A 26,766-nucleotide genomic window follows, 5' to 3' on the forward strand; every position below is an offset into this window, starting at 1 on the left:
ATGCAAAAAAAAAAAAAAGGAGAGGGGAAGGAAAGTAACCATATTACAATAGCTTTATTGGTCATTTATTAAACTGCGAGATAAATCACGCTTGTAATTTAAAAGAAGCATTTCTGTATTCTTGCTGGGATGACCAAGTTCACACTAGCTGTAAACGTGTTAGGACCGACAAATCAAAGCGCTCGAATGCTGTGAGGCACTCTCATCAGACCGTAATGCCTTTCTGAAGCAGTAATTCAATGATTGATCAGAGGAGATCTAATTAGCTAACCACACTGAGAGAGAGAAACAGCACCACGAAGAAAGCGGTGATGCTCTGGGTTGATGGATCTTTGCTCTGCTGCACGGTGGGGGTGTTTGATGGAAAAGGCAAAGCTTCATTCAATAGATGACCTAAAAATAAACCCAAAGATTAAAAGTTTCCTTTGTCTTTCTGCCCTGCCTTTCCCATATTATTGCTCTGCATACTCAGAGATGTTTTAGGGAGTGCGTAGACCCTATTTGTCACCGACATATTCAGCATTTTATTAATTGCTTTAATCTAATAATCACCCACACGCAAGCCATATGGGGGTGAAATTCAGGTAGGAATGTTACCTCAATAAAGTACCTTCTATTCTTGTTTCTCATTTTAAATCTTTTCCTGTCTGCAAAGGCTGGGTGAGCTCAGTCACATTGGAAATGACACCCATGAACATGTCGTACAGCTTTGATCTGAGCTCACAGCCCACCTCTCCCATGGGGTATGTGGCTGCAGTGTGACAAAGGGGAGAAGTGACAAATGTGAGGCCAAATATTGCTCAGTGGGGTTGATGAGCACTCTGGTGCTATTGTAAAAGGATGCTGAGATCAGGCATGTGCTTTGCTCGCTTGACAGCCTCTAAGGTTATATGCAGAGACTCTGGTGTCTACCTACAGTAACTTGGGCTCTCCATCAGAGCCTGGTTTGGCTGAGTATTCTTTTGTATGTCTTGTGCTTTGGAGTGTGGTTGTCCTCCTCCTGGAGATCAGGTTAGTTTCTAAAGCTTCCAGTATGTTGCGTGGTGTATGTGAAATCAGTAATCACAGCCTGAACCTCTGATTAATCAGCTGAGGCAAGTGTTGGGTCAGCTGTGGGAGCACAGGTGAGAGTAATTTAGCTGTGCTCCCAAAAGGGGTGGAGCTTGACTCCACCTCCTTTAGACCTCATTTAAGGGCTGACCACCACTAAGGCAGCATCTCTTGGAGATCATTCTTTGGTGGAGATTGCCTCAGTGGTTCCCAGCAGACTGACAGCTTCCATATTGGTGAGTTTTTCCTGTAAATAACCTTTTGGGTATTTACAACTACCATCTTTTCATTATTGTTACTGTACATGTGGCAAGATGTTTAGAACCAGATGAAGTCGGTCTTGTTGGTAAGGAGGTAAAGAGGCTTCAAAAGTCTTGTGAAGAGTCAGACATAGCCCTACAAGAATTTCATTAATTTTTATATTTCCCCTCACTGCTTTTATTGAAGGACATTGCAGAGAGTAATATGTACTATCTCCCAGATTTTATGTTTAAGTGAACAAACTTCAGCCAGAAAAAGGCCAAAATAGGGTGAGGCAACTGCTTCCTAAAGTGCTGCTTGAACTCTCCTACCAAATAAGCCCATGGGACTCACCCACACCACGCAGTCTGACACAGAGCTATCAATCCTTGCTACTTCTTGGGTCAGTTTTGTGCTACTTGTTGTGAGTGATAGGTAAGATACAGGCTGTACTGACCTTACTCCATTTTTTTATTCACAAGAGTAACCTATATACAAATAACAGAAGTATTTATGCCTTTGCCCTTGAAGTGTTTTTGTTTGTTCAGTGTTTTGGAAGTTGCTCTGAGGGGAAAAAGAAGATGCTTCCATATAAAATGATATGTTCACAGAGCTTGTGAAATACTGCGCTATCCATTGGAGCGTACCAGCATCCTTCTGTGCAGAAACCTCCGTAGAACCTCGCTGTGGTTCTGGTAAGAGCAGGTTACTGTGACTTTTAATTGCCTCTGCACACAGGTTACCCTTGGTTGCTTCCCCTTTTTCTCTTGATGGTTTACTAGCTCAATGAGGTGAAGTGCTATAGCCATCAGAATGTGGGCAATCATTCAGCTGCACAGTGGGTAAGTTACCCCAGCAGATTATTTCCAGCTAATGGGGGGAAAGCTTGAGATTGGAAGAGGTTATTTATGGGAGTCATTTGTTTAGGTGCTATGGCGTTGGTCTTTAAAGTTGACAAGAGAATCTGTAATAATGGAATCTGTGGAGAAGTGTCTGCCTCTGAGCTTCAATTAATGCTTCATTTAAAAAGCTGCAGTCTTATTTGTATTTGCAGGAAATTAAACCAAAGGTGTCTGATATACTGGTGTAAAATCATAGAATCACCAGGGTTGGAAAAGACCTCCAAGATCACCCAGTCTGACCATCCTCCTACCACCAGTACTTCCCCAGGAAGCCACATCCCTAAGTACAACATCTCAACATCCCTTGAGCACCTCCAGGGAGAGTGACTCCATCACCTCCATGGGCAGCCTGGCCCAACACCTGGCCTCTCTTTCAAAGAAGACATTTCTCCCAGTAAGTATATGGATATTCCTATTATGCTGCTATTCAACTCTGCCTGGTTTCTGCTGCCATTGGTTTTCTGTATCAGCTGGTACTCCGCTAAACTCTTCCTATACCTCAGTACTTTGGAGCATAAGTGTCTTTTGGAAGGGTAAGAGAATGCTGGCAAAGTAATCGTGTTTGTATAATAACAGAAACATCGTGTTCCTCTTTATTTACAGTTACTGAAGTGGAAATGGATCTATTGCTTGCGTTTCCCTGAAGTTAGATACCCCTCATTCAGACACCTGAAGAGCCGTTATCAACGCCACAATTTTTGTTTTGCTTTGTCTGTGGGAGGGTAAATGTCCTTTATTGGCCTATCTCAGAAACAGCATCTCATTAGCTGGGAACTGATTCAGGATTCTTTTAATTCCACGTATCATTAAGGCATATATGGCACTTCCAGGGAAAATCAAACCATGTGGAAGCAATGAAGACTGGCAGTTACGTCTGATCAACAGTAATAATCTGGTGTCCAGGGAAAAAACAACGACGAGTTTTTCTTCCAAACTCCATCAACAGGTAACAAAATGGCAGTATTGCATTGTTGACCTGTTAGAAAATTACCAACAGGTTTTTTGTTGGATGAGGGGGAGGTGAAAAGGCAGGCAGCGGTAAGGACTTGCAGCAGATTCGGATTCTTTATTTTGTGTGACCCGATTTAACAAGCTTCCTCTGTTGAAATATCACAGTCTATGTTGGGAATTATGTCAGGAAGCACAATATGTGCAGTGTGGGTGAGTGAGCTTGCATAAACTGTCAATGAAGATCAATTATAGGGATTATTGAATTACACATTAGATAAGTAGCAGATGACTTTTTGCATGCAAGCGCGGTGTTAGCTATTTTTGTCTACATGAAAATATAGCCGTGCAGGCAGTGAGAATTTGTCACCAAGCACCACAAGCTGCCCAGGTTCATTGACTGCTTTTTACAACTGAAGTCCTGTGGTTCTGGTGTAAAGTACCGTGCAAATGGTGTGAGAGAGCATCCATCTACCAACAGTTTATGGGCAGCTTGGGCAGAGAGTCCTGACAAGAGAGTTGGCAGGGAAGAAAAATGTTATTTAGAGGCTGCCGTTTTCTGATCTGCTGGGACTTCTGACTCGGTGTGCCTTCCTATTCACACCATGGCTGGGTGTTGGACAGGAGAGTGCATGAAGCAGGCTTTTTATGTCTCTTGTGATTTACAAATATCTTGCTTATTGAAAGTTTTTGAAGGTCTGGATGGTGTTTTTGCCCAGGAGGTGGGAAGACAGGCTGAGGAGCAGCCATCCTTTAGCACTCACGTGGTGGCTGTTGTTGGCACTGCTAGCATTGCCATGGCTGCGCCTCCTCATTGAGGAATCCCAGCTTGGGGAAGCAGAGGAGCAGTAGGATTATTGACACTAACTAGGAGATGGATCATCCTTTGTTGCTGGCATACTAAGAGGCATCCCAGTGAAACCCAGGAGCGTACTGAGCAGACAAAGGACAAATGGTCCATACAGCCGGCATGAAAACACCTTTTTATTCAAGCATCTTGTATTCTAAAACCTTCATCTCCGAATACTTGTTTTCATAGTGGACTGAGTTGATGCAGAACTCAGCCTTCCCCACTGCTTTCCCTGCTGTCTTATGGAGGATTTTAAGTAGCAGCCTGTGGTCAGCACTGGGAGGTTTGTTAGCAAATCAGTGTTCTTCAGTCTAGAATGTTTTGTCATTTTTATTTGTCATGTTGAGGTTGGCTGTTGGGCTTTTATCTCACAGTTGTTGGATATGAAATGCTGACTGATTTCTATTTCATGTTTGTAAGGTTTAATGAGCCCAACAAATCTGCACTTCTGTCCTTGTTCCTAAGAAAGTAATTGTTATGAGCTGTTTCACCCTCTGGTACAACTCATAAATGTGCCTTCTGATCCATTTCAAAGCTCAGAGGATCAATGCCTGAGAACTTTTCATTGCTCTGAGGAAAACTGGATGGCTGAGTGATGGGAAGAGCAGAAGGTGGAACATATCCTAGCTTTATATGTACGCTATTCTTTCAATTACAGAGGAATCTGAAACACAAGCATAGAAACACCTTTCAATAAACACTGATTTTTAAGACCTAAGGAAGGAAGTCCATCTGCAGTACTTTAAGAAAAGTAGTCCCAATCCTTTTCTATTACAAGATACATTCATTCCACAGGAACCGTTCTTTCATCTGGAGTTCCCATTCTTCTTTCAAAGCTGGTGTTTTAATTTTCATCCATCTGTGAAGAATGGCAAAATGCAGCTTCTTGGAAGGCTGTGAGCACTGCAGCACTGCAACAGCTCCCGCCATTTATTCATTTTTTTCCTCTCCGTTTGGTCTTGTAGCCAAACAGCAGAAGAAAGATAAAAGTGTAAGAAAACAACGTGAGCCAGGCCAACAGCAACCTGACCTGCAGCACAGCCAGCAATTGCCAATTGATCCCTATTTGAGCATTAAGTTGCCTCGCTCTTTGTCACTGCTTTCTTTTCATCCCTTGTCATCGCAATTCTTATAATGGAAAGCTGCTTAAAAATCAGAATTCCACAATAGTTACTGTAAAATATTTCTTGGCCTTCAAGCAAACAGTACAGAACTAATTCTAGAAGAATTAAATAAAGTAACATGTAGGCTGCCATGGCTGATTTCTCCAAGGCAGGAATGAACACACCCACTCAGAGCAAGAACATCTGAAATCTGTAAAGTACCAAAATCGTGATTCCAAATTAAAAAATAGACAGGCAATCAGAACTGGATTCCTTTCAGTCTTACCTGGAAGAGTCCTTCCACATTAAGGCTGTCACTGACGCATCTGATGCTTCTATTTTCACTCTGAACTACTGCTGCTGTTGTTCACGTCTGCCACCATCCTGCACAGCTGCTGTGCACAAGTTGTTGTTTGCTGCAAGAGTTGGGAGTAAGTCTGTAAAAGATAAAAATCAGAACCTCTTTTAAGTTCATTTACATGAATAAGTCAAGTCTATTCTTACATCTTAACTTAATTCACCGCAGTCAGTAACAAAGCACTTCAGAAGGACTCACGTAACTTCAGCAGGTTTACTTAAAAAGAATATTAATCTATGTTAATGCTTAATTTTGATGCTTCAGTCTGAAGGTACTTGTTATACTAGAGGTAGAAGTGAGTAGTTTTGTCTTGCTTTTACATAACAGGCCTTGGAACTCCTCACATGTGTTCCGCAAGGCTCCAAGCAGTAGCCAGACCCACCCTCTCCAAAATCACAGGGGGGCAGCAATACGAGTCACTTCCAACGCCACCTCCCTGACTCCTAAATTAATTCTCATTCTTCCACCTTTCTGGAAGTCAGCCACAAAGTTTTATGGGGATGCACGGCTCAGCTGTTCATCAGGGTCGGCTGTGGTGATGTCTGTCTGGCACACCTCTGTTTCTGGCTGATTTCTGCGATAGAGATCAACTAAGGAAGAGCCTGCTAATGATATTAAGGCAGAATTAATCTTTTGGGAGAACTGTCCCTTGATGGAGGTCAGAGTTCCAGTCTCCGAATACAGCACGTGGACTGCATTGAGTCACAACTTCTCTCAACACAATTCAGGACCGTAGGAAGGCGAGGAATGCCAGGTTTCTCAATGGAAGCACAGCACATGGCACTGAAATGTTTATCACCATCCCACCAGCAGGTAGGTTACTGCTCTGGTGTCTTTCATGCGCATTTGTTGATTTAGAGCAAGGAAAAGTCCTCCTTCGAACTACTAGAATTTGTTTGTCTTAGGACCAACTTAAGACTAAACTGCCCATCATTTTTAATTGTGCTCTCAACTGAATTTCATACTTTCACAATAAAGACAGTTCGTATTTTCCTTTGGAGTCTGGGTAAGAGATAGGTTGGCACGGCCACTGTGTGCGCAATTACTGTATTTAAATTCCAGAGTAACTGAGCATTCTGTTCTATGCAACCTCCAGATGATGAACTGTACCTGTACCGTTTGAGGCTTTATCTTCTAGAAGAGTCCAGTATTATCTTATTTTCCATGTCACTGAAGGCATGTGAGCGGTTCTTTAGCCACATTTAAAACAAAACAGCAGTTGATTATAATTGCTGGGACGCTTTGTCAGTTTTGCTTTAATTCAGACCCCGCCACTCGTTGCTCTGCAACACACAATTCCCGTTACGCCACGACAAATTGAGTTTCCAGCTCTTGCAGAGGGTGCTAATGAGAGCACATCAATATTCACGGGTCTTGGCAGATCGTGAAGTTTAATAAATCGCTTTCCATGAAATGATTCTCTTTTTAAAGCAGGGGTGTTCCCGTAATAGCACAAAGGAAGCCTGAGGGATGACAAGGATCATTTGCTTTTCACCGCACCTAGAAATTAATGAATTATTTACCTGCTAAGTAATGATATACTTGTTTTATGGCATCTATATGCATATAAGTATATAAAGAATGTGGAGGACAAATTATGAGAAAGAAAAAGCTTAATTTCATGTGGCTGCTCCAAAAGTGATGCCTCCTATTTTATGCTGTCAGCCCACAATATCAGAGGCAGACATTGGTGGTACAGCAGTAGAGGCTGAATCTTCCCACCAGCACCCCATTGCATTCTGTTGCTGTGTGGCAGATGGCAGCAGAGGGGCAGTATGTAAAAATGGTGTCTGACATGGAGGTGTGTATGAAGCAAAGGCAAGGAACTGAGATTCTCCATGTGAGAAAAGCACCCACTGACATTCACTGATGCTTGCTGAACGCTGATGGAGATCTAGCAGTGGATGTGAGCACAGTGAGGTGGTGGGGGTGCATTTCAGTGGTGACAGTTGGTCATGTCCATTGGTGCATGTTTTTATAAGCACAGCTCATAGGCTCTTTGTCATTGCTGGTGTAAATATACAGCTAATGGCAGTGACAGCTGAAAAACTGTTTTGCAGCTGAGAATTTGTCTTATCAAATAGTGTTACTGTGCTTTTTGTTTTTGTAGCTCCTACGGAAATAAATAGGAGGCATTACTTTCAGAGCAACCTACATACAAAGTGTTCTTTTCTCTATGAACACGAGACTGTTTTGGCTTTACAGAGCGATTCAGCACAGGGCTGTAATGTTGGGAGAGCCTGGTGATGTGGACAATCACTGAATGCTGTTTGAAGGATTGGGTGTGAAGAGCACCATGGGTACCTGTTTGCCTTTAATTAAATAGTTAAGAATATAGATGATGGCTATCTAACAGGAAGACTACTGTGTTTATTTAAAACATTATTTTAATGGATTCTACTTGTGTGAATATAAAGAAAGCTAAAACATTGTATTAAAAAAGTAATGAAGATAAATGTAGATAATACGTGAGCACATTGCTAATACAAACAAAAAAGGCCTTCACTGTTTCATTCAGAATAACCTTGAAGGATATTATCAGATGTACCTCGCTATCTAATTTCTAGTGGAAGTGTAGGGAAGAAGCACCAAGAAAACCATACAGGCGCCCTGATGTTTCATTTCCTTTCTGCTTATCCTAGGAGAATAACTGCAGAGTGGTCTTCTCCCAGAAATTACCAGGAGGAAATTAAAAGTACTGCAGAGGAAAGAATGCTATTGCTTTCCTGGTGTTTCTCTTTGCCTTCCTAGCTTTCTTTGGAGAGGAAGCTACTTGCCCCTTCCTGCTGCTCTAAAGATGAAGGTCCTTAAGAATGCTGCTGCTGTACATGCAGAAGTTCACAGCCAGATGGTGTTACAAAGGGATTTGGCACTCTCTCTATCCATTACAATATGGTTACGTTAGTTTGGATGAGAATGAGCCTCAGGTTCTCGGTGAGAAGTTAGCATACTTGCTTGTCTGATCTTCTGCTTTTCTATATGTGTAATACAGTCACCTTGGCATGCTATACAACAGCACGAGGGAGGAAAAATTTGGCCAAGGGATTAAAGGGAAATCCCTACTTTTATTAAAGAACTAAAAGCCAAACAGATGGTAACCAGTTCAATGCATGGTGAGATGCTGAAACACGTTGAGCACCACAGTGGGACCTGATTAGCAAAAATCGTAGAGCTGTTCACTGTTTTTGGATGACCTATTCATTTAATTGTAAGGAATTACCCCTTGCTTTGTACAATTGCAGGTTTCCTCACGAACCTTTAAGTGAGGATCAGCTTTATTAAGGACAATATTATTGAGGAGAACTAAGTTATAAATATGAAGCTTGTAGCAACTAAACATACTTTAATAGAACCTGGGCAGTGGAGAGAAGACTTATCCAGCAGGCTGGATTAGTCTTTTAGCCAAGCAGGGCTGTGCAAATTATTTGGCTGGTCTAACAAATACAGGCTTTTGTGTGGGACACCCAGAGGTAGCATTTCTCACTGCAGAAGGGGAAGGGCAGCCCAATGAGGATGAGGTAAATGATTTAATGACCCATCTCCTCAGCCAGGTTGTGGATTGGTGTTCTATGCCAGCCTGCAGGGATGAGAAGAGAATCAGCCACACTTTGTAACTTGAACACAACATAGAAATGATCTCGGCTTTGTTGCTTCCCCCATTTGCTAAATCTAAACTGATGAACAGACACAGTAATTTCCTAGGTGGCGTTAGAAATAGTGCAGGTGTTTATCAGTGATTTTGGCAGTTACAACACATGACATTTGTGTACAAGGTAGGTTGGAGAAGAGGAAAGTCGAAGAAGTGCCAAGTTCTCCTCTATGGTTGGATGGCAGACAGCTGAGACTTGACTAAAATCTTCAGACAAGATGGAGGCCCAAAGATCAATGTGGTATTTTACTCAAATGCATTAGCATGAAAACTCAACGGTGCATGAAAAGGAAGCTCTTTGGTGCACTTATGTTTCCGAGCTGATCACTCTTATGCTTTGCAGTTGTGGATGGGATGCAGGCAATGACAGTGACCTGAGCGGAATCCAAAGAGCACATTGGCAAGGGAGGCGGTGGACAGTAAATTAGGTTTTAAAAGCTCTTTCAGGCTTAATAACTTGAAATGAGCCCAAATATGTAACTTTGAGATGAGAAATACCTTAAAAGCATAATTGTTCCAGAGATAGAGTGGAAGAGGTAGGATGGAGCACAGGTCTGTAAGAAATGACTTGCATAATCAAGCCATTGGTCCATGGCTAAATGTCAAACCGGTATAACTAAGATGATTGCTGCAGAGCAAGGCTTGTCAAGTCACTATACAGCAACACGATGACCTGAAAGGGACACTATCATTTCGATTGCTATTACCAGCTTAAATGCTGCCCAGACACTGTATAACAAGGAGCGCTTTGCAATGGCATCATGTTTTGTGTAACCATGCAATGTATGTGTGCATACAGGACCAGTTACATGCAGTGTATGTGTGCATACAGGACCAGTTACATGCAATGTATGTGTGCATACCGGTTCATGCTGCTGCTCTCCACTGCCATCACTGCTGCTGCTCTGCTGCTACACAAGGTCATGCTGCATTCCACCCAGCATTCTGATGGATGGCACGTAGAGGAGGCCGAGCTGGCGCTGCTCCACTTGAAAGCTAATTATCCTATACACGACTCAAACGGCCACACGGCACTGAAAGGACAGAGAGGTCAAACGAACATTTTAAACCACTGACTTGCGGAATCAAACTCTATAATCCAGAGATGGGTTATAAAGCAGGTATGTTTATTCCAGTGTTGCGCAGCGCTGGGTGCAAGGGGGATAGCTCCTCCAAACTTGCACACCGTAAGGAGAAAAGTGTGTTACAGATATAGGTTAAGCTAATACATAATCAATAGTCTCCTCCTCAGTTTGATTACATATTCATTACATTCCCTATGGCCCCATTCCTCACAACCCCATTCCCTCATTCCCCCTGACCCCATTCCCCGTGACCCTTGCCGTTGTTTTGGGGTGAAATTCTTCTTCTGTTTTCTTCTTGGTGTTATCTGCTGGTATCATTCTCCCATGTCGGCATCATCTTGCCCGGGGGGATCTAATCCTTCTTCTTGTCAGAGGTCTCCGGACAGTTTCTTATCTTTATTGCCCTCTTCTCTGGTTTTATTTTGACTAAGCGTCTGTAATTCCCCCTTTCCCTGCGCTTTTAAATGTAAACTATCTACAGTTACCCTTTGTCTTGGTTTCAGTGAAGTTCCCCTTTCCCAAAGTGTTACCTTGCCTCTATTTTGGGGCTTTGCTCAATCTTCACCACAACATTAAAAGCTGCTATAAAACGTTTCTATTTCCCCTCTGGCAGCACTATAGGGCGGTTCAATACTGCCAGCCTATGGCTGAACCGGCTCCAGCCCCGGCTATTATTACAGAATGACTCATTGCAACGGTCTGAGAGAAGAATCACAGAATCACAGAATGACCCGGGTTGGAAGGGACCTCAAGGATCATGTAGTTCCAACCCCCCTGCCTGGCAGGGCCACCAAACATACACCTTTACTAGATCAGGTTGCCCAGGGCCCCGTCCAACCTGGCCTTGAACACCTCCAAGGACGGGGCATCCACAACCTCCCTGGGCAGCCTGTTCCAGGGCCTAACCACTCTCCTAGTGAAGAACTTCCCCCTGACATCCAACCTAAATCTTCCCTCTTTTAACTTAAAACCATTTCCCCGTGTCCTGCTATTGTCAGCCCTTCCCAAGAGTTTACTCCCCTCCTGGGACTAAGTTCCCTTCAGGTATTGAAAGGCTGCAATAAGCAGCATGTAAGGCAGGTGTGCACGGCGCTGCCCCAGTGCTGCGGTTGTTCGCCCCTCCGGGCCCTGAGGAGAGCTACGAGCCAGCTCTGTGGCGGGAAGGAGGAGCAGCCCCTTATGGCCGTTACCGGCTGCGCCTCTGAGTAGGCCGCATCCCCTCAGGGCCGCACTTCCGCCGCACCGCGCCTCCCGATTGGCTGAGGGGAGGGCGCGCCGCCGGAAGGGATGATGACGAGGACACGCCCCCGCCGCGTTCAAACCTGGATGGCGGTAAAGTTGAGGCGCCCGCTGAGGGGACGCGAGGCGGCGTTGCGGGTGGTGGGTGTGTGAGGCGCAAACAGCGCTGTGCCCTTCGATGTCGGTCGCTCACAGCGCCTCTCCTTCTTTCAGGTGCCCCTTTATGCGAGATAAGCTGCCGGGATGTTGAAGTTCAAGCACAGTGTGCGCAGCACGGCTGACACGGGCCCTGTGGAGCCCATCGCCAGCCGCGCCTCCCGCCTCAACCTGCTCTTTCAGGTAAAGAATCATGTCTGGTGTTGTGTCTGCTCACCTCAGCCGTGTCCGTGTCCATCTCAATGTGCCACAGCGCAGCTCTCACTGTGTGGATCTCAAAGCACGCCCCTATAGGGTTTTGGTTGTGGTTTTTTATTTTGGAGGTAGGGGTAAAGGAAGGAGATGGGTTGTTAAAGTTTAGAGTTGTGTTGTGCGTCTGGTAATGTTTTAATATCAGTGGATTTTCCCACATAAAGATAGAACACTGTGTTCTGTGTCTTTTAATCCTCACCTTTTCCTTGAGAGATACAATGAGAGTTTGTCAGGAGATGAATTTCCGCTGCCAGCTGCTGTTTGATCCTCTGAGGTGCAACAGCTTCTCCTTCTGGAGCTAATATTGATGCTGATTGCTTAATCTATTTGTACCATGAATAAAACATATGGTGCGATGTCAAGGACAAGCAGTCGGATCAGAGCCATCAGTGGTTGTAGATAGATCCAAGAAAGCTGTGATATGAGCTTTAACAACCTTTAGATGATTGCTTTGTCTAAAGGTAACCTACCTGTGTCAGCCGTTAGGTTTAGAAGACCTGAGTTGATATATTTACCTCACGCTTTTGCGTTATTTGCCTGATTTCTAAAGTAGTGATTTCTTAAATGAATAATATATAATCTGTTCTATACATATGTTATTGATTTGGGGCTTTTCATTGTTGTCTGAGACTCCATCTGCTGTTGCTTCTTTTTTATTCCAGGGGAAGCCACTCTTTGTGACTCAACAGCAGATGTCTCCTCTCTCCCGGGAAGGCATCCTCGATTCTTTATTCGCTCTGTTTGAAGAATGTAGAAACCCTGCTTTAATGAAAATCAAACACGTTGGCAACTTTGTCAAGAAGTGTAAGTGTTCCTTGGAGTAGTTTTTAGGTGTTGTTTTAAAAGATAGTCCTTAAGAACCTGAATATTTAAATCACGTTGTGGTCACTTACATTTGTCGATGGCTGGTGTCTTGTTTTTTGTGGGCTGACTCAGTGTTGCAAAGGGAAGCTTGGAGTCTTCTTAAACTTTATATAGGTCCGTAAGGGCAGATTGCAAGTGGATTCTAAGGTGCTGTAACTCAGGTTGCATATTAGGAAAAGTATTCTGGGAAAGAGTGGTGATGTAGCGGCACAGGCTGCCCAGGGACTGGTGGAGTCATTGTCCCTGGAGGTTCAAGAGCTACAGAGGTGTAGCACTGAGGGAATGTGGTTATTGGGAGTGGTGGGGGTGCCATTGACAGTTGGTTTAGATGATCTTAATGGTCTTTTCCAACCATAATGAATCTGTGACTTTAATCATAGAATCATAGAATTACCCAGGTTGGAAAAGACCTTGAAGATCACCAAGTCCAACCGCAGCCTAACCAGTACCGTAACTCTAAAAACCCTACACTAAGTCATATCCCTGAGTATCACATCCAAATGGCTCTTAAACACAACCAGGGATGGCGATTCAACCACCTCCCTGGGGAGCCTATTCCAATACCTAACTACCCTTTCTGTAAAGAAGTTCTTCCTAATTAACTTAAACTTGCCCTGGCGCAACTTGAGGCCATTTCCCCTTGTCCTGTCACTTGTCACTAGTGAGAAGAGACCTGCCCCACTCTCACTGTAAGAACCTTTCAGGTACTGGAAGAGGGTGATAAGGTCTCCTCTCAGCCTCCTTTTCCCCAGACTAAACAGCCCCGGCTTCCTTAGCCTCTCCACGTAGGGCTGATTCTCCAAGCCCTTCATGAGCCTCGTTGCCCTTCTCTGGACCTGCTCCAGTACCTCCATGTCTTTCCTGTGCTGAGGTGCCCAAAACTGAACACAGTACTCGAGGTGAGGCATCACCAATGTTCACCTTTCTTAGGCTGTATTATGCTTCTAGTTGAAGCATTTTTTGTTGATGCTGCATGTTGTTCTAAGTATGTACAATAGAATGATGTTGAAAACAGGATGGAAGAGGTAAACAATACGTAGGAATTATTTTGCCAATACTTGGTTCTTTCAGTGTGAAGTAGTAGTTTAGGTTTCATGTTTTATCCATATTTTCCATTGTGAAACTTTTAAGTAGCAATTCTGTACTTTAGAAATAATTCCGGATGGATTCAGCAAGTAGGACTAAATACTGAGAAAGTGCTCAAATCCTTAAAACAAACAGACAGAAAAACTTCATCAACCTTTCTGCTAAGAAACACAAATAGTTGGGTAAACAGTAATTTATCACGCTCTTTATGAAGTTCCAACCAGCAGTTTTTAGTTGAGAATAATTGTCTGATTATGAGGAATTTTTAGAACACTCTACAGAGAGCAATTATCTGTCACGGCGCGTTGCGGTTGAAACTCCTCAATGGGAAACCTAAAGTAACCTGTGAAAGAAATGCCTACGGATGTTTGTTACACAATGGACTAGTGCCTCCCACAGGCAGAGGACAGAACCCTGCCATTGGACTTGCAGAACTCGACTGGCTAAAGCCCTGGTATTTAGTGAACATGCTTTGTATTGGCAAGGGATAGCTGGAAAGAAATCAGAAACAAAAGAGGCTACCCATGTATAGCGTGATGAATGGGACAGAATTATGGTTGCTATGGGAACTGTCTTAGCATTTCCTGATTCTTTTGTATGTACCATATTTCACTTTTAACTATGTATTGATACTGGTGTGTTTGGTTTGTTTTTTTTTAGTATTATATATGCTGTTTTTTAAGAAGCGTATTCTGGGATGATTTAACATTTCTTTAGAGCCTGGAATGAAAATATTCTGGTGTTGTTTTTTTTATTGTTGTTGTTTTGTTTTATTTCCCATAACGGATGTTGTGTTCATTATGAAGTGCCAGTTAGCTGACCTAAAAATAAATGTCTTATTTTTATAGATGCAGAGACTATAGCTGAATTAAGGGAACTCCAACCCAGCGTGAAGGATTTTGACGTAAAGAGTGTGGTTGGCTGTGGTCACTTTGCAGATGTAAAAGTAGTAAGAGAGAAAGTTACTGGTGATGTGTACGCTATGAAGGTGATGAGCAAGGAGTCTTTGTTGGCACAGGAGCACGTATGTATATTTTTCTGTGATGACAAAAGAACCATAAGCTACAATTTGATGAGCATTTTCTTTTTCTCACTGCTATTATGCCTAAGAATAAATCTTTTATGAATTTACAAATTTCATTTAATGTTAGTGTGGGATAGGAAGAATAATCTTGCATTTCGATGAGGTATTATAACTGTGTGTAGTTCTGCTGTGTCTAAAAGCCATTGTCACAGACCATGAATCTACTGGGTGAGGTGCCATACAAGACAGAGAAACAGTCCATGTCTCAAAGAGCTTTGATCTAAATTGTAAGGCAAAAAACAATACATTAAAAAAATTAAGTCTATTTCGATCAGCTTGATGAACAACTTGATGCAGCTTTAATTTGCAGGTAATCCGCTCGTTAAGTTCTTATTTTATTTTAAAGAGCATCACAGAATGTCAAGAGTGAATGTGATGGCAAACTGTGGTGACTGTTGGTCTACAGAGCGCCTCTCACTAACTGGAAAGGCTGTAACTTGAAAACTTAAAAACAAACAGAAAACCCCAAACAAACAACAACAACAACAAAAAAAAACCCAGCAATGAAGGTTGTCACCACAGTTTGTTGAGACATGGAAGTTAATCTTCCACTAATGAGAGATGACACATAGGACAGTCTGTGAAAGGCCTCATGAGTTTGTATAGCAATATCTAGATTAGCTGTTCCCAACATATGGCTGCAGCGAAGTTGCTCCTGAGATTCTCTAGCTTCTTTGTGGCTGTCAGAAAAGGGAATAAACTAAAATTACTCTTGTTATGGCACAGGCTGGCAAGAAGAGCAAACCCACAATTTGACACTTTGTGAAAGTAGGGAACAATAATCTAAATGAACTAGCAGTATTTCTGTAAAGTAATTTCTTATTGTCCAGCACTACGTCTGAATAAAGGAATAGCTGTGAAAACAGGATTTCAAGAAAAACTTGTGTTTTAATATATATCATGAATTTATTACTGAATTCAACTCTTTATAAGGGTAGATAATGGCAGGTCAAGGGGAAATGGTTTTAAGTTGACTGAGGGAAGATTTTGGTTGGATATCAGTGAGAAGTGCTTTACCAAGAGAGTGGTGAAGTGCTGGCACAGGCTGCTTAGGGAGGTTATAGATGCCTTGTCCCTCGAGGCCAGGCTGGATGGGACCCTGGTCCTACCTGTGGCAAGGAGTTGGAGCCTGAGGTCCCTTCCAACCCAAGCCATTGTGAGGTGTTACTCTATAATTTTATAGCATCTTTTCTGCTTGTCTGAGATTAGTATTATTTTATTAGGGCTAATCCAGATGAGGTCACGATTGCACTCTAAACTGATAGAAACTTCACCAGTTTGAAAGGAGAGGTGACCTTTTCTTCAGGGACTGTTCAGTTGCCAACAAACTGGACAATAGAAGGTGGGAGGGAACTGAAAGCACAAAGGAGTAATATTAATTTTCTAAAAGCACGCATCACAAGGAAATGGTATTTAATGGTTTCTAAGCAATTTTTTTTTTTTATATATATATAATGTCTTTGGCACAGACTTGCATCTTTTTAAACCAGAGAATTCTAATGTATTCTAGCCCATTTTCATCAGCATATAACTGAATGTTTCCTATTTTTGTAGGTGTCATTTTTTGAGGAAGAACGCAGTATATTATCTCAGAGTACCAGTCCATGGATTCCACAGTTACAGTATGCATTTCAAGACAAGAAAAATCTTTACTTGGTAATGCTGGTCTTTTTCTTCTCTACTCAACACTGTTAACGTTGTTATAGTTGAGAACAGTGTGTCTGAATTTTGCCTACGTTCTGCACATTTTCCAGTGTTCCATGCTGTTCTTTGATGCGTACCCAGTGTAATATGGAGGAGTTGAATGGAATACATTTGGCATATATAAACTATATCTCTTCCTCTAAAATTTTATGAAGGTTATGGAGTACCAGCCTGGAGGGGACTTGCTGTCCCTCTTAAACCGGTATGAGGACCAACTAGATGAGAGCATGGTGCAGTTTTATCTTGCAGAGCTGGTTCTAGCCATTCACAGTGTCCACCAGATGGGTTATGTACACCGGTAGGTAAAAACTGCTTTGCATCACACATGGTGTTTAATCAGTGTCATTCCAGATTAAGTGTCCTGGAATGATGCGTTCTTGTTTATATTCCGTCCTCTTCAAGGACAATATTTCACATGCTGTATCAGAAGAGATTAGAAAATTAATCATACATAAACTATGATTGCAGCTAAAGGCATTAACTTTGATGTAAATTTCAAACTAATATTAAGAAATTATTGTTACATATATTTCCTTTAGCACAAAACAATCCTTAATAGAAAAATATTTTCTAGAGCAAAGGCTTATTTTTTATTAGAACCAAGAAATACAAGAAAGTAATGTAATTATTAAAGCTTGCTGTACCTGCTTGTTGAAGAGGGCGGTGTAATATGTTGGAATAGTTAAATACTGCAGAATTTTCTAAAAATTGTATCAAAACACGAAGGCTACAGCTGTAATTCTTAGTGTTGATTCATCCCATTTATTGACGGGTAGAATTGTATGTTTCCTTTCTTGTAGATGTCCTTTTTTTAAAGGAAGATTTATTCCATCCGTTCTGAGACTTTGGATGTGTCATGCAGTATTTTATGTTCCAAGCAGCTGAAATGGTTGCATTTAGATCATATAGATTGTGGCTTTCTAATGTAAGGTGGCTGCTTGGATTTGAAAGATGCACAGAGTAAGCTGAGTCACTCCAACTTCCTTGTGTCAGTGTGGAACTTCCTGTGTTCCAGTTTCTGCCCATTGCTCCTTCTATTCTTGCTCGCCACCTTAAAGACTCCACCTCCATCGACTTGGCTCCTGCAGTTTGGATATTTATAAACAGTTATGAGATGAAGGGATCTTGTGATGATGAAGGGAATTTGACCAATTTCATATTTAATTGAAGCAGTACAGCAGTGGGAAATGAGACTCAAATAGTAATGCATTGTTAAGGTTTTGTGCAGCTGAGTATATACTTGAGTGTAGCTAAAAAGGGAGTTGCTATTGTCCAGATGTGACGCTGGGGAAAGACACAAAAAGGCACTGATTGCTTTCTTCTTGTTTACAGAGACATCAAACCAGAGAATGTTCTTATTGACCGGACAGGACACATTAAACTGGTAGACTTTGGGTCAGCTGCCAAAATGACAGTAAACAAAATGGTAATAATTTAAATTTTTTCTATGGCTTGTTTGGATATTATGGTCAAAAAGAGAAAACTAACTTTATATGTGTTGCCTGATTATATCTTCTTTCCTGTCCAGTATGGAGTTGAGTTGGGAATGATATTTTTCCAGTTAGGGCAGGCTTTTCAAACATAAGCTTGAGTATCTTTTGCAGCTTTCAGTACATAAATATTTGCTTATTTGAGTTTTAATATGTAAGTAAGGTAAAAGTACATCTGCTTTCCAATGATGCTGCATTGCAATACCAAATCATCCTTCTAGAGATTCTCACGACTATTGAATATCATGTTTAAAGAAGGACGTGAACTTATAATTGTAATTGGACTGGAAATTATGTTTGCTGTAACTAAGGTGGCGTAGTTTTGAAGGTAGAGGAGCTCTTGATTAAAATGAGTCACATTCCAGCATTCTGAAATTCAGCTTTGTTCACAGAAAACCGTATTCATAGCTGTGAATAGGTTGAGCCTGTAGTTATAAGATGATATTAAATTTAGGAAACTGCACACAATTTCAAGCGATAATTTAAGTTAAAATAGATCCAAGTGAGAATATGAAGTTATATATCAGATTCCTCACTTGTTTTATGAGTTTTCATGTCTCATAACATTTTGTCAGTATTGTGACTCTTTATAGTTTGTTTTCCTTGTTATTTGCTTGGCAGTGTTCCTCCGCATTGCATTTTCTCATGTTTTTTTTTTTCCTTCATTTTACCTGTCTTTTCAGTTTTCTTTGGATTTCTGTTTGTACCCCTGCTGTTTTCTTTCACTCTTTTCTGCCACTCAGTGAAAAAAAAATTATTGCAGTTCTGGTTTCTAAATTACCTTTTCCAAGCACTTACGAAATATGAACACTAGCTGATCCTGAACACAAGGCAAAAAGGATGACACAGAATGGAACAAGGCCAGGGAATATTAATGTCTAAATTTGACAGTTTTGTGGGGGTTTTTTTGTTTGTTTTTTTTTGAACCTTCAACTATGATGTTCTCATTAATAATAGAGTGCTCAGGTATGCATACTGCTCAAAACATTACTTTTCTATAGTGCCATTCTTTTTACAGCACTGCTCTTTTAACATCAGCTGTACATTGTTTTCAGTGACAGCTCTAATATTTGTACTCCATTTTTACATCTAATAATTCTTTGTTACACCAATTTCAGTGTTTTGCTTATCAGTCTTGGTTAAAATTACTTAAACTTTTCTTGGAAAGCTGAAAACGTGTCTCTTGTTTCAGAAGGTTTTATTACCATGATCAATGAACAGAAGTACTGTAAATTCACTTGGAGTGTATTTGCTTCTCTTCCAGGTAAATGCCAAGCTACCTGTTGGCACACCTGATTACATGGCACCAGAAATGCTAACAGCGTTGAGTGGGGATGGCAAAGCTTCTTATGGTCCAGAGTGTGACTGGTGGTCCTTAGGTGTCATTGCATATGAGATGATTTATGGAAGATCTCCGTTCACTGAGGGAACTTCAGCTAAAACCTTTAATAACATCATGAATTTCCAGGTAGAGAGCATTGTTTTTATGTTGCTGGGTAAAAAGGCTGTAAATAAAAATGAGACATTTTTACAATTGCGAAAATAAGATAATATCTCTTACTTTCTTGTGTTCATAGAAAGTATGTATACTTTAAATAAAATGCTACTAATCTTGTATATCCACCTTCATGTTGTAAATACAAAGTGGCTTTTGTTTTTTTTTTTAATAATAGCTGTAAAAAAAGCATCTTCAGTGTATGAATTTGGAAAGATTTATTTGTCCAGTTTTGGCAATTGTAACAGTAGCATCTCCAAAATAATCCAGAAGGATTGAAAAGGTGATTTGATAAAGTTTCCTAATGATACTAAATGCTTCTGGTTGGTAAAGTAAGGGTCAGCTATGAGGAACTGAGGACCTAAGGATATAGAGTGTATGCATAATTAATATGTCACGTGAAAGTTAAATACATTTAAACCCCATGCATGTGAAAGGGTAAGTATTCCAACTTTACCTAGAAGTGGGTTCAAGTATTTTGATGTTATAATCTAGAGAAACATTAGTTTAATTCTTAGAAACAGAAAAAGAAAAAGAATATAAAATGGTAGGAATTTGTAGGAAAGAAAAAACAGTCATGTAGCTGGGAGAAAGCAAAAAGTAATAGTTATCTGTTCTGGTATGAGAGTTAGGGGTGTTAGATGAACGTAGTCAGCTGTAACTACAGAACAAACCAAAAAGGACACTCCATGTGGGATGTTATGGCCAAGTTCTCCTCAGCGTGATTATTTGCAGCTATTAAACATTTACATGGGTGCAAGTAATGACTAAACAAATTTATAGAAGAAGAATGCACTGGGATCTGGCAAATACAAAGGCATCATCCATGCTTCAGAAAATCCTAAGCCATAAATTCCTGGAAGTTTGAGAGGATTTTCTGCAGATCTGCCTTGCTTTATTCGTCTGTGTGTGTGGCCACTGACCGTTGTTCAGCATAAGATGGTAAACTGGGTCTGTTTTCGGTCTGGTCTGATATGGTTGTTCTTGTATTGTTTTCCCGTAGTGTAGTAAATTTATATCAAAGTCTATTTGGAAAATATCCACAATGTATTGTTTTTTTTCCCCCCTCTTTGTATGCTACAAGTATTTATCCTTTGTGCATGATACATCTCAGTACATTGAAACTTAAGAATCTTACTATTTCCTGCTAAGCAGACATTCTTTTCTTTCTAACACAATACAGAGATACCTGAAGTTCCCAGAGGATGTGAAAGTTAGCAGTGAATTTCTTGATCTAATCCAGAGCTTGCTTTGTGGGCAAAAGGAAAGGCTGGGTTATGAGGGACTCTGCTGCCATCCGTTTTTTTCTAAAATTGACTGGAATAATATCCGTAACTGTAAGTAGAAGAACACTGCATTCATAAACAGTTCCTGATTTCTGGGTAATGTGAAACTTTGTACGATGTCAGTATTTAAGTGTGTTTGATCTGAGTCATTATTAGTAATGAAACAGCACTGTGTTCAGGAGCAGGTGTTTTTAACAAAACAATTTGTTCTGGTTTTTAGATAGGATATGTTAGCATCTCTTAGGTGAAAATTGCAAGGTAAGGTGAGGTTTAATATGTTTCTGTATGAATTTCTGATGCAGTTGCTATATTACTGCGAGCGCTAGACTGGAAAATCACAGTGGCCTTTACATGTCTTTCTTCTGATTAAAATGCATGTGTGTTCTTCAGGCCTTTTCCACCTCAGTTTGCTCCATTTTGTATATTTTTACTGTACCTTTATTGTTCTCTCTTTCCTTACTTGCTGTCCAACTTTTATATATATATATATATTAACCTTCTGTAAGTGATGAAATGTCAAGAGGCTGTGGGGAACTCTGGTGCTTTTTTTCCTTTAAGTTAATGTGACTAATAAATGGATACATTTTTTATTTTTTATTTTTTTCACAAATCTATTCCTTCCAGTAGGAATGGATTAAAATCACTGAAGCAGATAATTTTCTAAGCAGAAAATTGTTTATAACACTGGGGGAATAATGGAATTTAGTATTTGGAAGTACTGAGTCTCCAGCACTTGTAAAAGCAAGCACTGTGCATACCGTCAGTGATCTATGAGTGCCCAACTTGTGTTGGTTGCTATTTTAAGTTACCTGGACTGTAAGATTATCTGTGCAAACAACCTGTCTGCTTTGTATTCTTTATCAAATATGCTCCCTGTATTAAGAGCAATGATTGTGCTCTAATTTTCATGAATTGCTAAGCCAACACTTCTGCTTTTTGATGACTGTCTCAGCATTTCAGCTGTCAGCTCCGCAGAATGTTTATCTGCTTTTCTGTTGATTCATTAATTTTGGACTTGTGGAACTGCTGCTCTGTTAAATGCCATTGTTTCTCCCCTTTGAGAGCCACTGAACCTCGAATGAGAAGCCTTTCTTATAATTTCAGCATGCATTTCCCAGGCTTCGGCTCGCTCTGCATTCTTCACCCAGAATCTAGTCTAAGCTACCAGTACCCAATTCTGAATTTTTTTGTACTGTATTTTTATCATATCTTATATCTGGAAGAAAACCCAGTATTTAGGAAAAGGTCTGTTGTTTCCTTGGCAATTGCCTGTCCAACATTGACACAACTGCATGAGTTAATAGAGAGTGTTTTTGCCATTTCGTGTGATAACTGTGATTCTGATGGAACAATTCTGCCGTCATCATAAAGTTTGAAGTAGTCACTGGGGATTTAAAAAGATCCTTTTTTGGTCTGCAGCTGACCTGTGCATTGCATCATTCCCTGTAATATCCAGACCTACCTATGGTGAAGATTCATGCAGTTTTGACCCCTGACTTGGATGCTATGTCTTGTACATCATAAAGCCTCTCTGTAACTAGCACAAAACACAGCAGTCTTTTCGCTTTTAGTAGCAGATCCAGTGTATTGCCTATTGCTTTGCTCTCTGCAGTGGTTCTCTATCTGCTGGTCTATTCAGGATGGTGTCACTATCATTCTATTCAGAAGCCTTGATAGGCTCTTCCTGGGCTATCTAAGAGCTGAAGGTTTCTTTCTTATCTTCAGTCTCCTGTGATAGTTATGTTTAACTGGAGCAGTGGCAACCTGAGGAAACTAGGAAGCCAGCAGTGTTGGAAGAGGCCACAGGGTTTTGATTTAGACCAAGGAATCTCATTTCCATAGGTTAACAGTGTGAGATTTTTGGGGCTATGGAATATGAATTTATTTCTGTCAAGTCATTATTAAATAAATTCTGTGTCAGCTCACTGATTTCTTTCTCGTCTATTCTTAATGCATCACTTTTGGTTATGGAAGTGTCATTAGGTAGTTGTTCAGTGTTAGATTTTGTTAATAAAAGTCAACCTCTGAAACATTTCACTTTTCAGTAAACTCCTTCCCAAAAAAGACAGTTGCCTTTTAGAAAAGCTCCCATCTTCCTTGGAATCAAGTAGCACAGGCCTGTAGAAGCAGCTCTTAAGGCAGAGAAACAACATAATCCAGCCATTAACCAAAGGTGAACTTTGAATGTGTCTCAACAGGAAATTTTACTCTTCCTTAGAGTGTTTTACTGAAGTGTGTCCTTTGATCTTGCTTTTAGTATTTGCTGATTTCTCTGTTTAATGACTTCTGAAACTTACTGTAATAAATCTCTGAATAACTTGTTTTGATTTATCTGCTAGAGCTTTCAGAAAATATTTTGGATTTTTATTTGCTAGAATGAACATGTTTCCAGCTGCGTTCCAGCTAAACAGATCAGGATTTTAACTGGAATGTTGCTGACTGGACTGTCTGAATGTTTGATAAGTATCTAGAAGCAGGTAGAGCTTAGGGAGCGATATACCTGGCTTATCAGCAACAAGGCTGCAAATCTGAGGGTTTTGTTAATCACATTCCTTGTCTGAAATCCTGAAATAACACCAACTGTTCAACTGGGAACAAAAAAATCTGTCTTATAAAGGTTACCTGATAGATGGTCAGAAGGTTCTATCATAATCTATTCAATGTATATACATACAGCATAAAGACTCTTGGACTTGAAGAGCTCTTGAAAGAAGAAAAGCGTGTTTGATCTTCCATGAGGAAACTGAAGAAAAGAGGAAAAGAATGGAAGTCTTGAGGAGACTGGAAAACCTCAGGAGGTGTTGAAGAGTGATTTTTAGGTTGTCTTCTGTTATAAAACAGGCAGGAACTCAAAACCCTTTGCTCATGATTCTGAGGCTCATCCTTATAAGCCCCAAATTGTCACTCAGCATGTTAACAGTTAAACATTTGATGTCTCATTTAGACGTTTGCTTTCAGAAAAATGTGTTGGCTTGTCTCTCTAAATGGAGATCACTTTCATGTCAGCTTGAAGATGACTTTTATTAGCAGAAACATATGTGTTGGATCATTGCCTTGAGAGAACAGAAAAGATTCTAAGACACTAATATATAGATAGATGGGTTAGAAGCAATACGATTCCATTGTTCAAATGGTCTTAGACATAATATCCTTAAATGATATCAGTCAGACCTGCTATTTTCTATTTTTATTCCATAACACTCTACTGAAATATGCCTCTTAAAACGTGAGAGAGTAACGCCTAACCTACTTGAAAAGGCTCTGCAGATGCTTCTCCCCAGCAAGTATATATAGATCACCTTGTATATCAAAAAAAGACACATTCTAATTCTTCAGACGTGTTCTTATTTCCTATAAATTTCCCTTTTCATCTTTCTCTGTCCCATGGGAAATGCACTATCTCTTTTCTGAATTTGCATGAAAATATTTGGAAAGGAAGGAGAGACACGACTGAGGCAATGTTCTTGAACTAGTCCTGAATGCACACAGCAGAAGGGAAAACCATACACGTCCATCCTCTGAATAAAAAATAATAAAAATCTTTGTTTTCATAAGGAACATTTTATCTCATCTTAATGATAAGCTGGTTAAAGTACTGCATTATGTGTGGGGTTTAACTTAGCAACCCACAACACCCTCTTTTCCTTGAAAAGTCATTCTTTGGAACAGATGGAAGAGGGTTACATCCTTCCACAAGTGGGGAGGTATCTAGGCAAGCAATTGGCTTTTTTTAAAACATGCAGTTCCTTGCAAGATACTTTAAATGGTAAACAGAACATATATATTCATTTGTAATACATCAGAAGCAGAAAGAGGTCTTTATACAGTTGGTAAGACTAGAAGCATCAGGCCTACTGCCTTTTTTGACTAATAGTTTTGCCTTCCTTTTGAGTGAGCCTGAAAGAAGTGCGAATCTTTCACCTTGTCAGCAGTGATGACATGATTTCAGCAGTTAGTTCTTGGAGGCTTATCTTGACCTCCTCTGAAAGATCCTTTTAAAGAAGGAACTGATAAGCACATCTATGCATTTGCATTCACTGATCTTCGTCTTGCTCCAAAAGTACGATAATTAGGAGTCCTTTGATTTTAAGTAAGAAATAATAACTTGTTATTATTATTAGAGATTGGCTAGAGATTATGTCACCACGTGATCCTCATTTGAGAACCAAATTGTTCATCTACATTAGCTTGTTTTTACAAGTTTCTTCTGAAGTAGATGATTCTGTGGGCATTTTAGACGTCATGCAAAGGCCCTTTCAATCTTAGCAATAACAGCCAATGAAGAAGCTACCAAATAAACAGAGTGGATCCAACAGTTCTTCTTTCCCTCTAGATATTCCCTCTTGCTCCTATTTGTGTATGTGGTATTTTTGTGGTTACTTTTTTTCCCTTCGGTGTACTGAAAAAGTTGTGAATCTCACGTTCAGTCACTGGCGATGGTTTAGGATGACTTAATGTACATTTTATGCTTTATTTTTTTCACTAAGTATAAAATAGGGAGCAAGAGCACTTCCAGTATTTTTCAAACAGCTTTCACAACTTCTTTGTTTGCATCTTTTAAGTGTTAGAAGAAACCATCCTGTAAAACACTTTGCTTTTCAAATTCATTTCCTGCCAGCCCCAAAGATTAGGTCTGTCTTGCATTCGGTTTTTCGTCTTTGCATCCTTTATTCTCCTCTGAGCCTGTTTTATCAATATACATGCATGCTGATCATATGCATTTTTTAAACTGTATTTGTCTCCATGCAAGTAGTTTAGCTAGAAATTCTTGTTAAGAGGAAAGATTTTCTTTTTAATGGTTATGTCTAAAGATGACTCTTTAGAGCTCCTCAGCTTCCATCCAGTGAGAAGTAAGGCACTAGATCTCTCTTTATAAGCTGAAATTAGCTGTCAGATTCTGCAGAACCTATAACAGGGGCGTTATAACGTTATGTTAAGGTAGCTATGTTGATTTTTGTTACCTCTTTAAGAAAGATTCTAGACTTCCCCAAGCGAAGTGAATAGTTTGCTGTTTGCTCTGCTACTTTGCCTCATCAACTTTATCTGTCTCCAAAGGCAACACAAAAAAAACTTCACAGCAACCCCTTCCTTCAAGAGGATGCACGAAGTTCTTTAAGCAGAGCTGCTAAACTAAAATATTTTCTGTAATTATCTTCCTCTGCTATGAGTTAACGGTAATTCTGGGGTTATCTTTGCATTAAAGATGATATACTTATGAACAGCATTCTATTGCTTACCTGTCTTTAATCTTTTAAGAGCATATAAAGAACAGCTTGGCACTATCTGGACATTAAGGGATTCTTTTCAGTGCAGATCCTAATAAACAATGTGTTCCAAAATTATGCTTACAATGTATAGATGTCAGTATTATACCGGATCTAAATATACATTATTACCAGTGAAATAGCAGAACATAATAAATACATAATATTAACAGAAAACATTAATGTTCTGAAAGCAGTAAGTAAAATTGCTTATTACTGAACCATTTTAATTTGTGTGTTTTCCCATTTATTTCATTCTAATGTACTTGGAACTACTGTACGTGAGCAGCATTCAATCTGCTCCATGGGATTTCTTTCCTTGTCCCTGCTTGGCAGCGGTGTCAGAATGGCTCCTTGGAGAGCCGCTAACAAAGCATGTGTGTGCAGCTGTGATTTGGTGCTTTACAGGGATGTTTTTTGGCTATCAGTGCTGTTCTGGTGGGTCGCTTAAGCATGGGTTTGTCTAGAGAATTAAGAGTTAAAAAGCAGGCTGTGAGAGGCTTGGCAACCTAGAGGGAGCTAGCAAGCTCCAGCCGTGACTCATTCTGCCTGTGTCAGTCAGATAAGCATCAGCATCTGTCACGAATGCAGGCAGGTAGGGTTAAACTTGAGCATGCAGAGAGTGAGGAGCAGGGAGCCTGCACTGCAGGGGTTGTAATGT

General features: G+C 40.5%; 1 protein-coding gene and 1 long non-coding RNA gene across 30 annotated transcripts in view; one reads left to right on the forward strand and one right to left on the reverse strand.

Annotated features, from left to right (window-relative positions):
* Positions 1-48: 48 nt before the first annotated feature.
* Positions 49-11,440, reverse strand: LOC107321509 (uncharacterized). Of its 9 annotated transcripts, none has more exons than XR_014949203.1 (5): positions 10,444-11,434; positions 9,964-10,134; positions 6,562-6,951; positions 5,380-5,530; positions 49-393 (listed from the first exon to the last, which is right to left on the reverse strand). It is a non-coding gene; the product is annotated as an uncharacterized LOC107321509 (long non-coding RNA). The 9 variants fall into 9 exon arrangements; XR_014949197.1 differs by lacking the exon at positions 49-393 and adding an exon at positions 4,105-4,948 and having other exon boundaries at positions 6,562-9,474; positions 10,444-11,440; XR_014949202.1 differs by lacking the exon at positions 49-393 and adding an exon at positions 4,105-4,948 and having other exon boundaries at positions 10,716-11,434.
* Positions 11,441-11,454: 14 nt separating this feature from the next.
* CIT (citron rho-interacting serine/threonine kinase) overlaps positions 11,455-26,766 on the forward strand; it is a 70,442-nt gene continuing 55,130 nt past the window's right edge. For 18 of the 21 annotated variants that reach the window (XM_015878249.3, XM_015878250.3, XM_015878248.3 and 15 more), the window contains exons 1-8: positions 11,632-11,763; positions 12,495-12,636; positions 14,631-14,806; positions 16,421-16,522; positions 16,726-16,868; positions 17,903-17,996; positions 19,325-19,528; positions 20,739-20,892. In XM_015878249.3, the coding sequence (XP_015733735.1) occupies positions 11,668-11,763; positions 12,495-12,636; positions 14,631-14,806; positions 16,421-16,522; positions 16,726-16,868; positions 17,903-17,996; positions 19,325-19,528; positions 20,739-20,892 (1,111 nt within the window). In that variant the 5' untranslated portion in view covers positions 11,632-11,667. Of the gene's footprint in view, positions 11,566-11,631; positions 11,764-12,494; positions 12,637-14,630; positions 14,807-16,420; positions 16,523-16,725; positions 16,869-17,902; positions 17,997-19,324; positions 19,529-20,738; positions 20,893-26,766 lie in introns of those variants that run through there. The other 3 variants (XM_015878246.3, XM_085556118.1, XM_085556119.1) reach the window with 3 other exon arrangements.

This window comes from Coturnix japonica, chromosome 9, assembly GCF_054131305.1.
Source record: "Coturnix japonica strain WE chromosome 9, WE-NBRP24, whole genome shotgun sequence".
Classification (NCBI taxonomy): domain Eukaryota; kingdom Metazoa; phylum Chordata; class Aves; order Galliformes; family Phasianidae; genus Coturnix; species Coturnix japonica.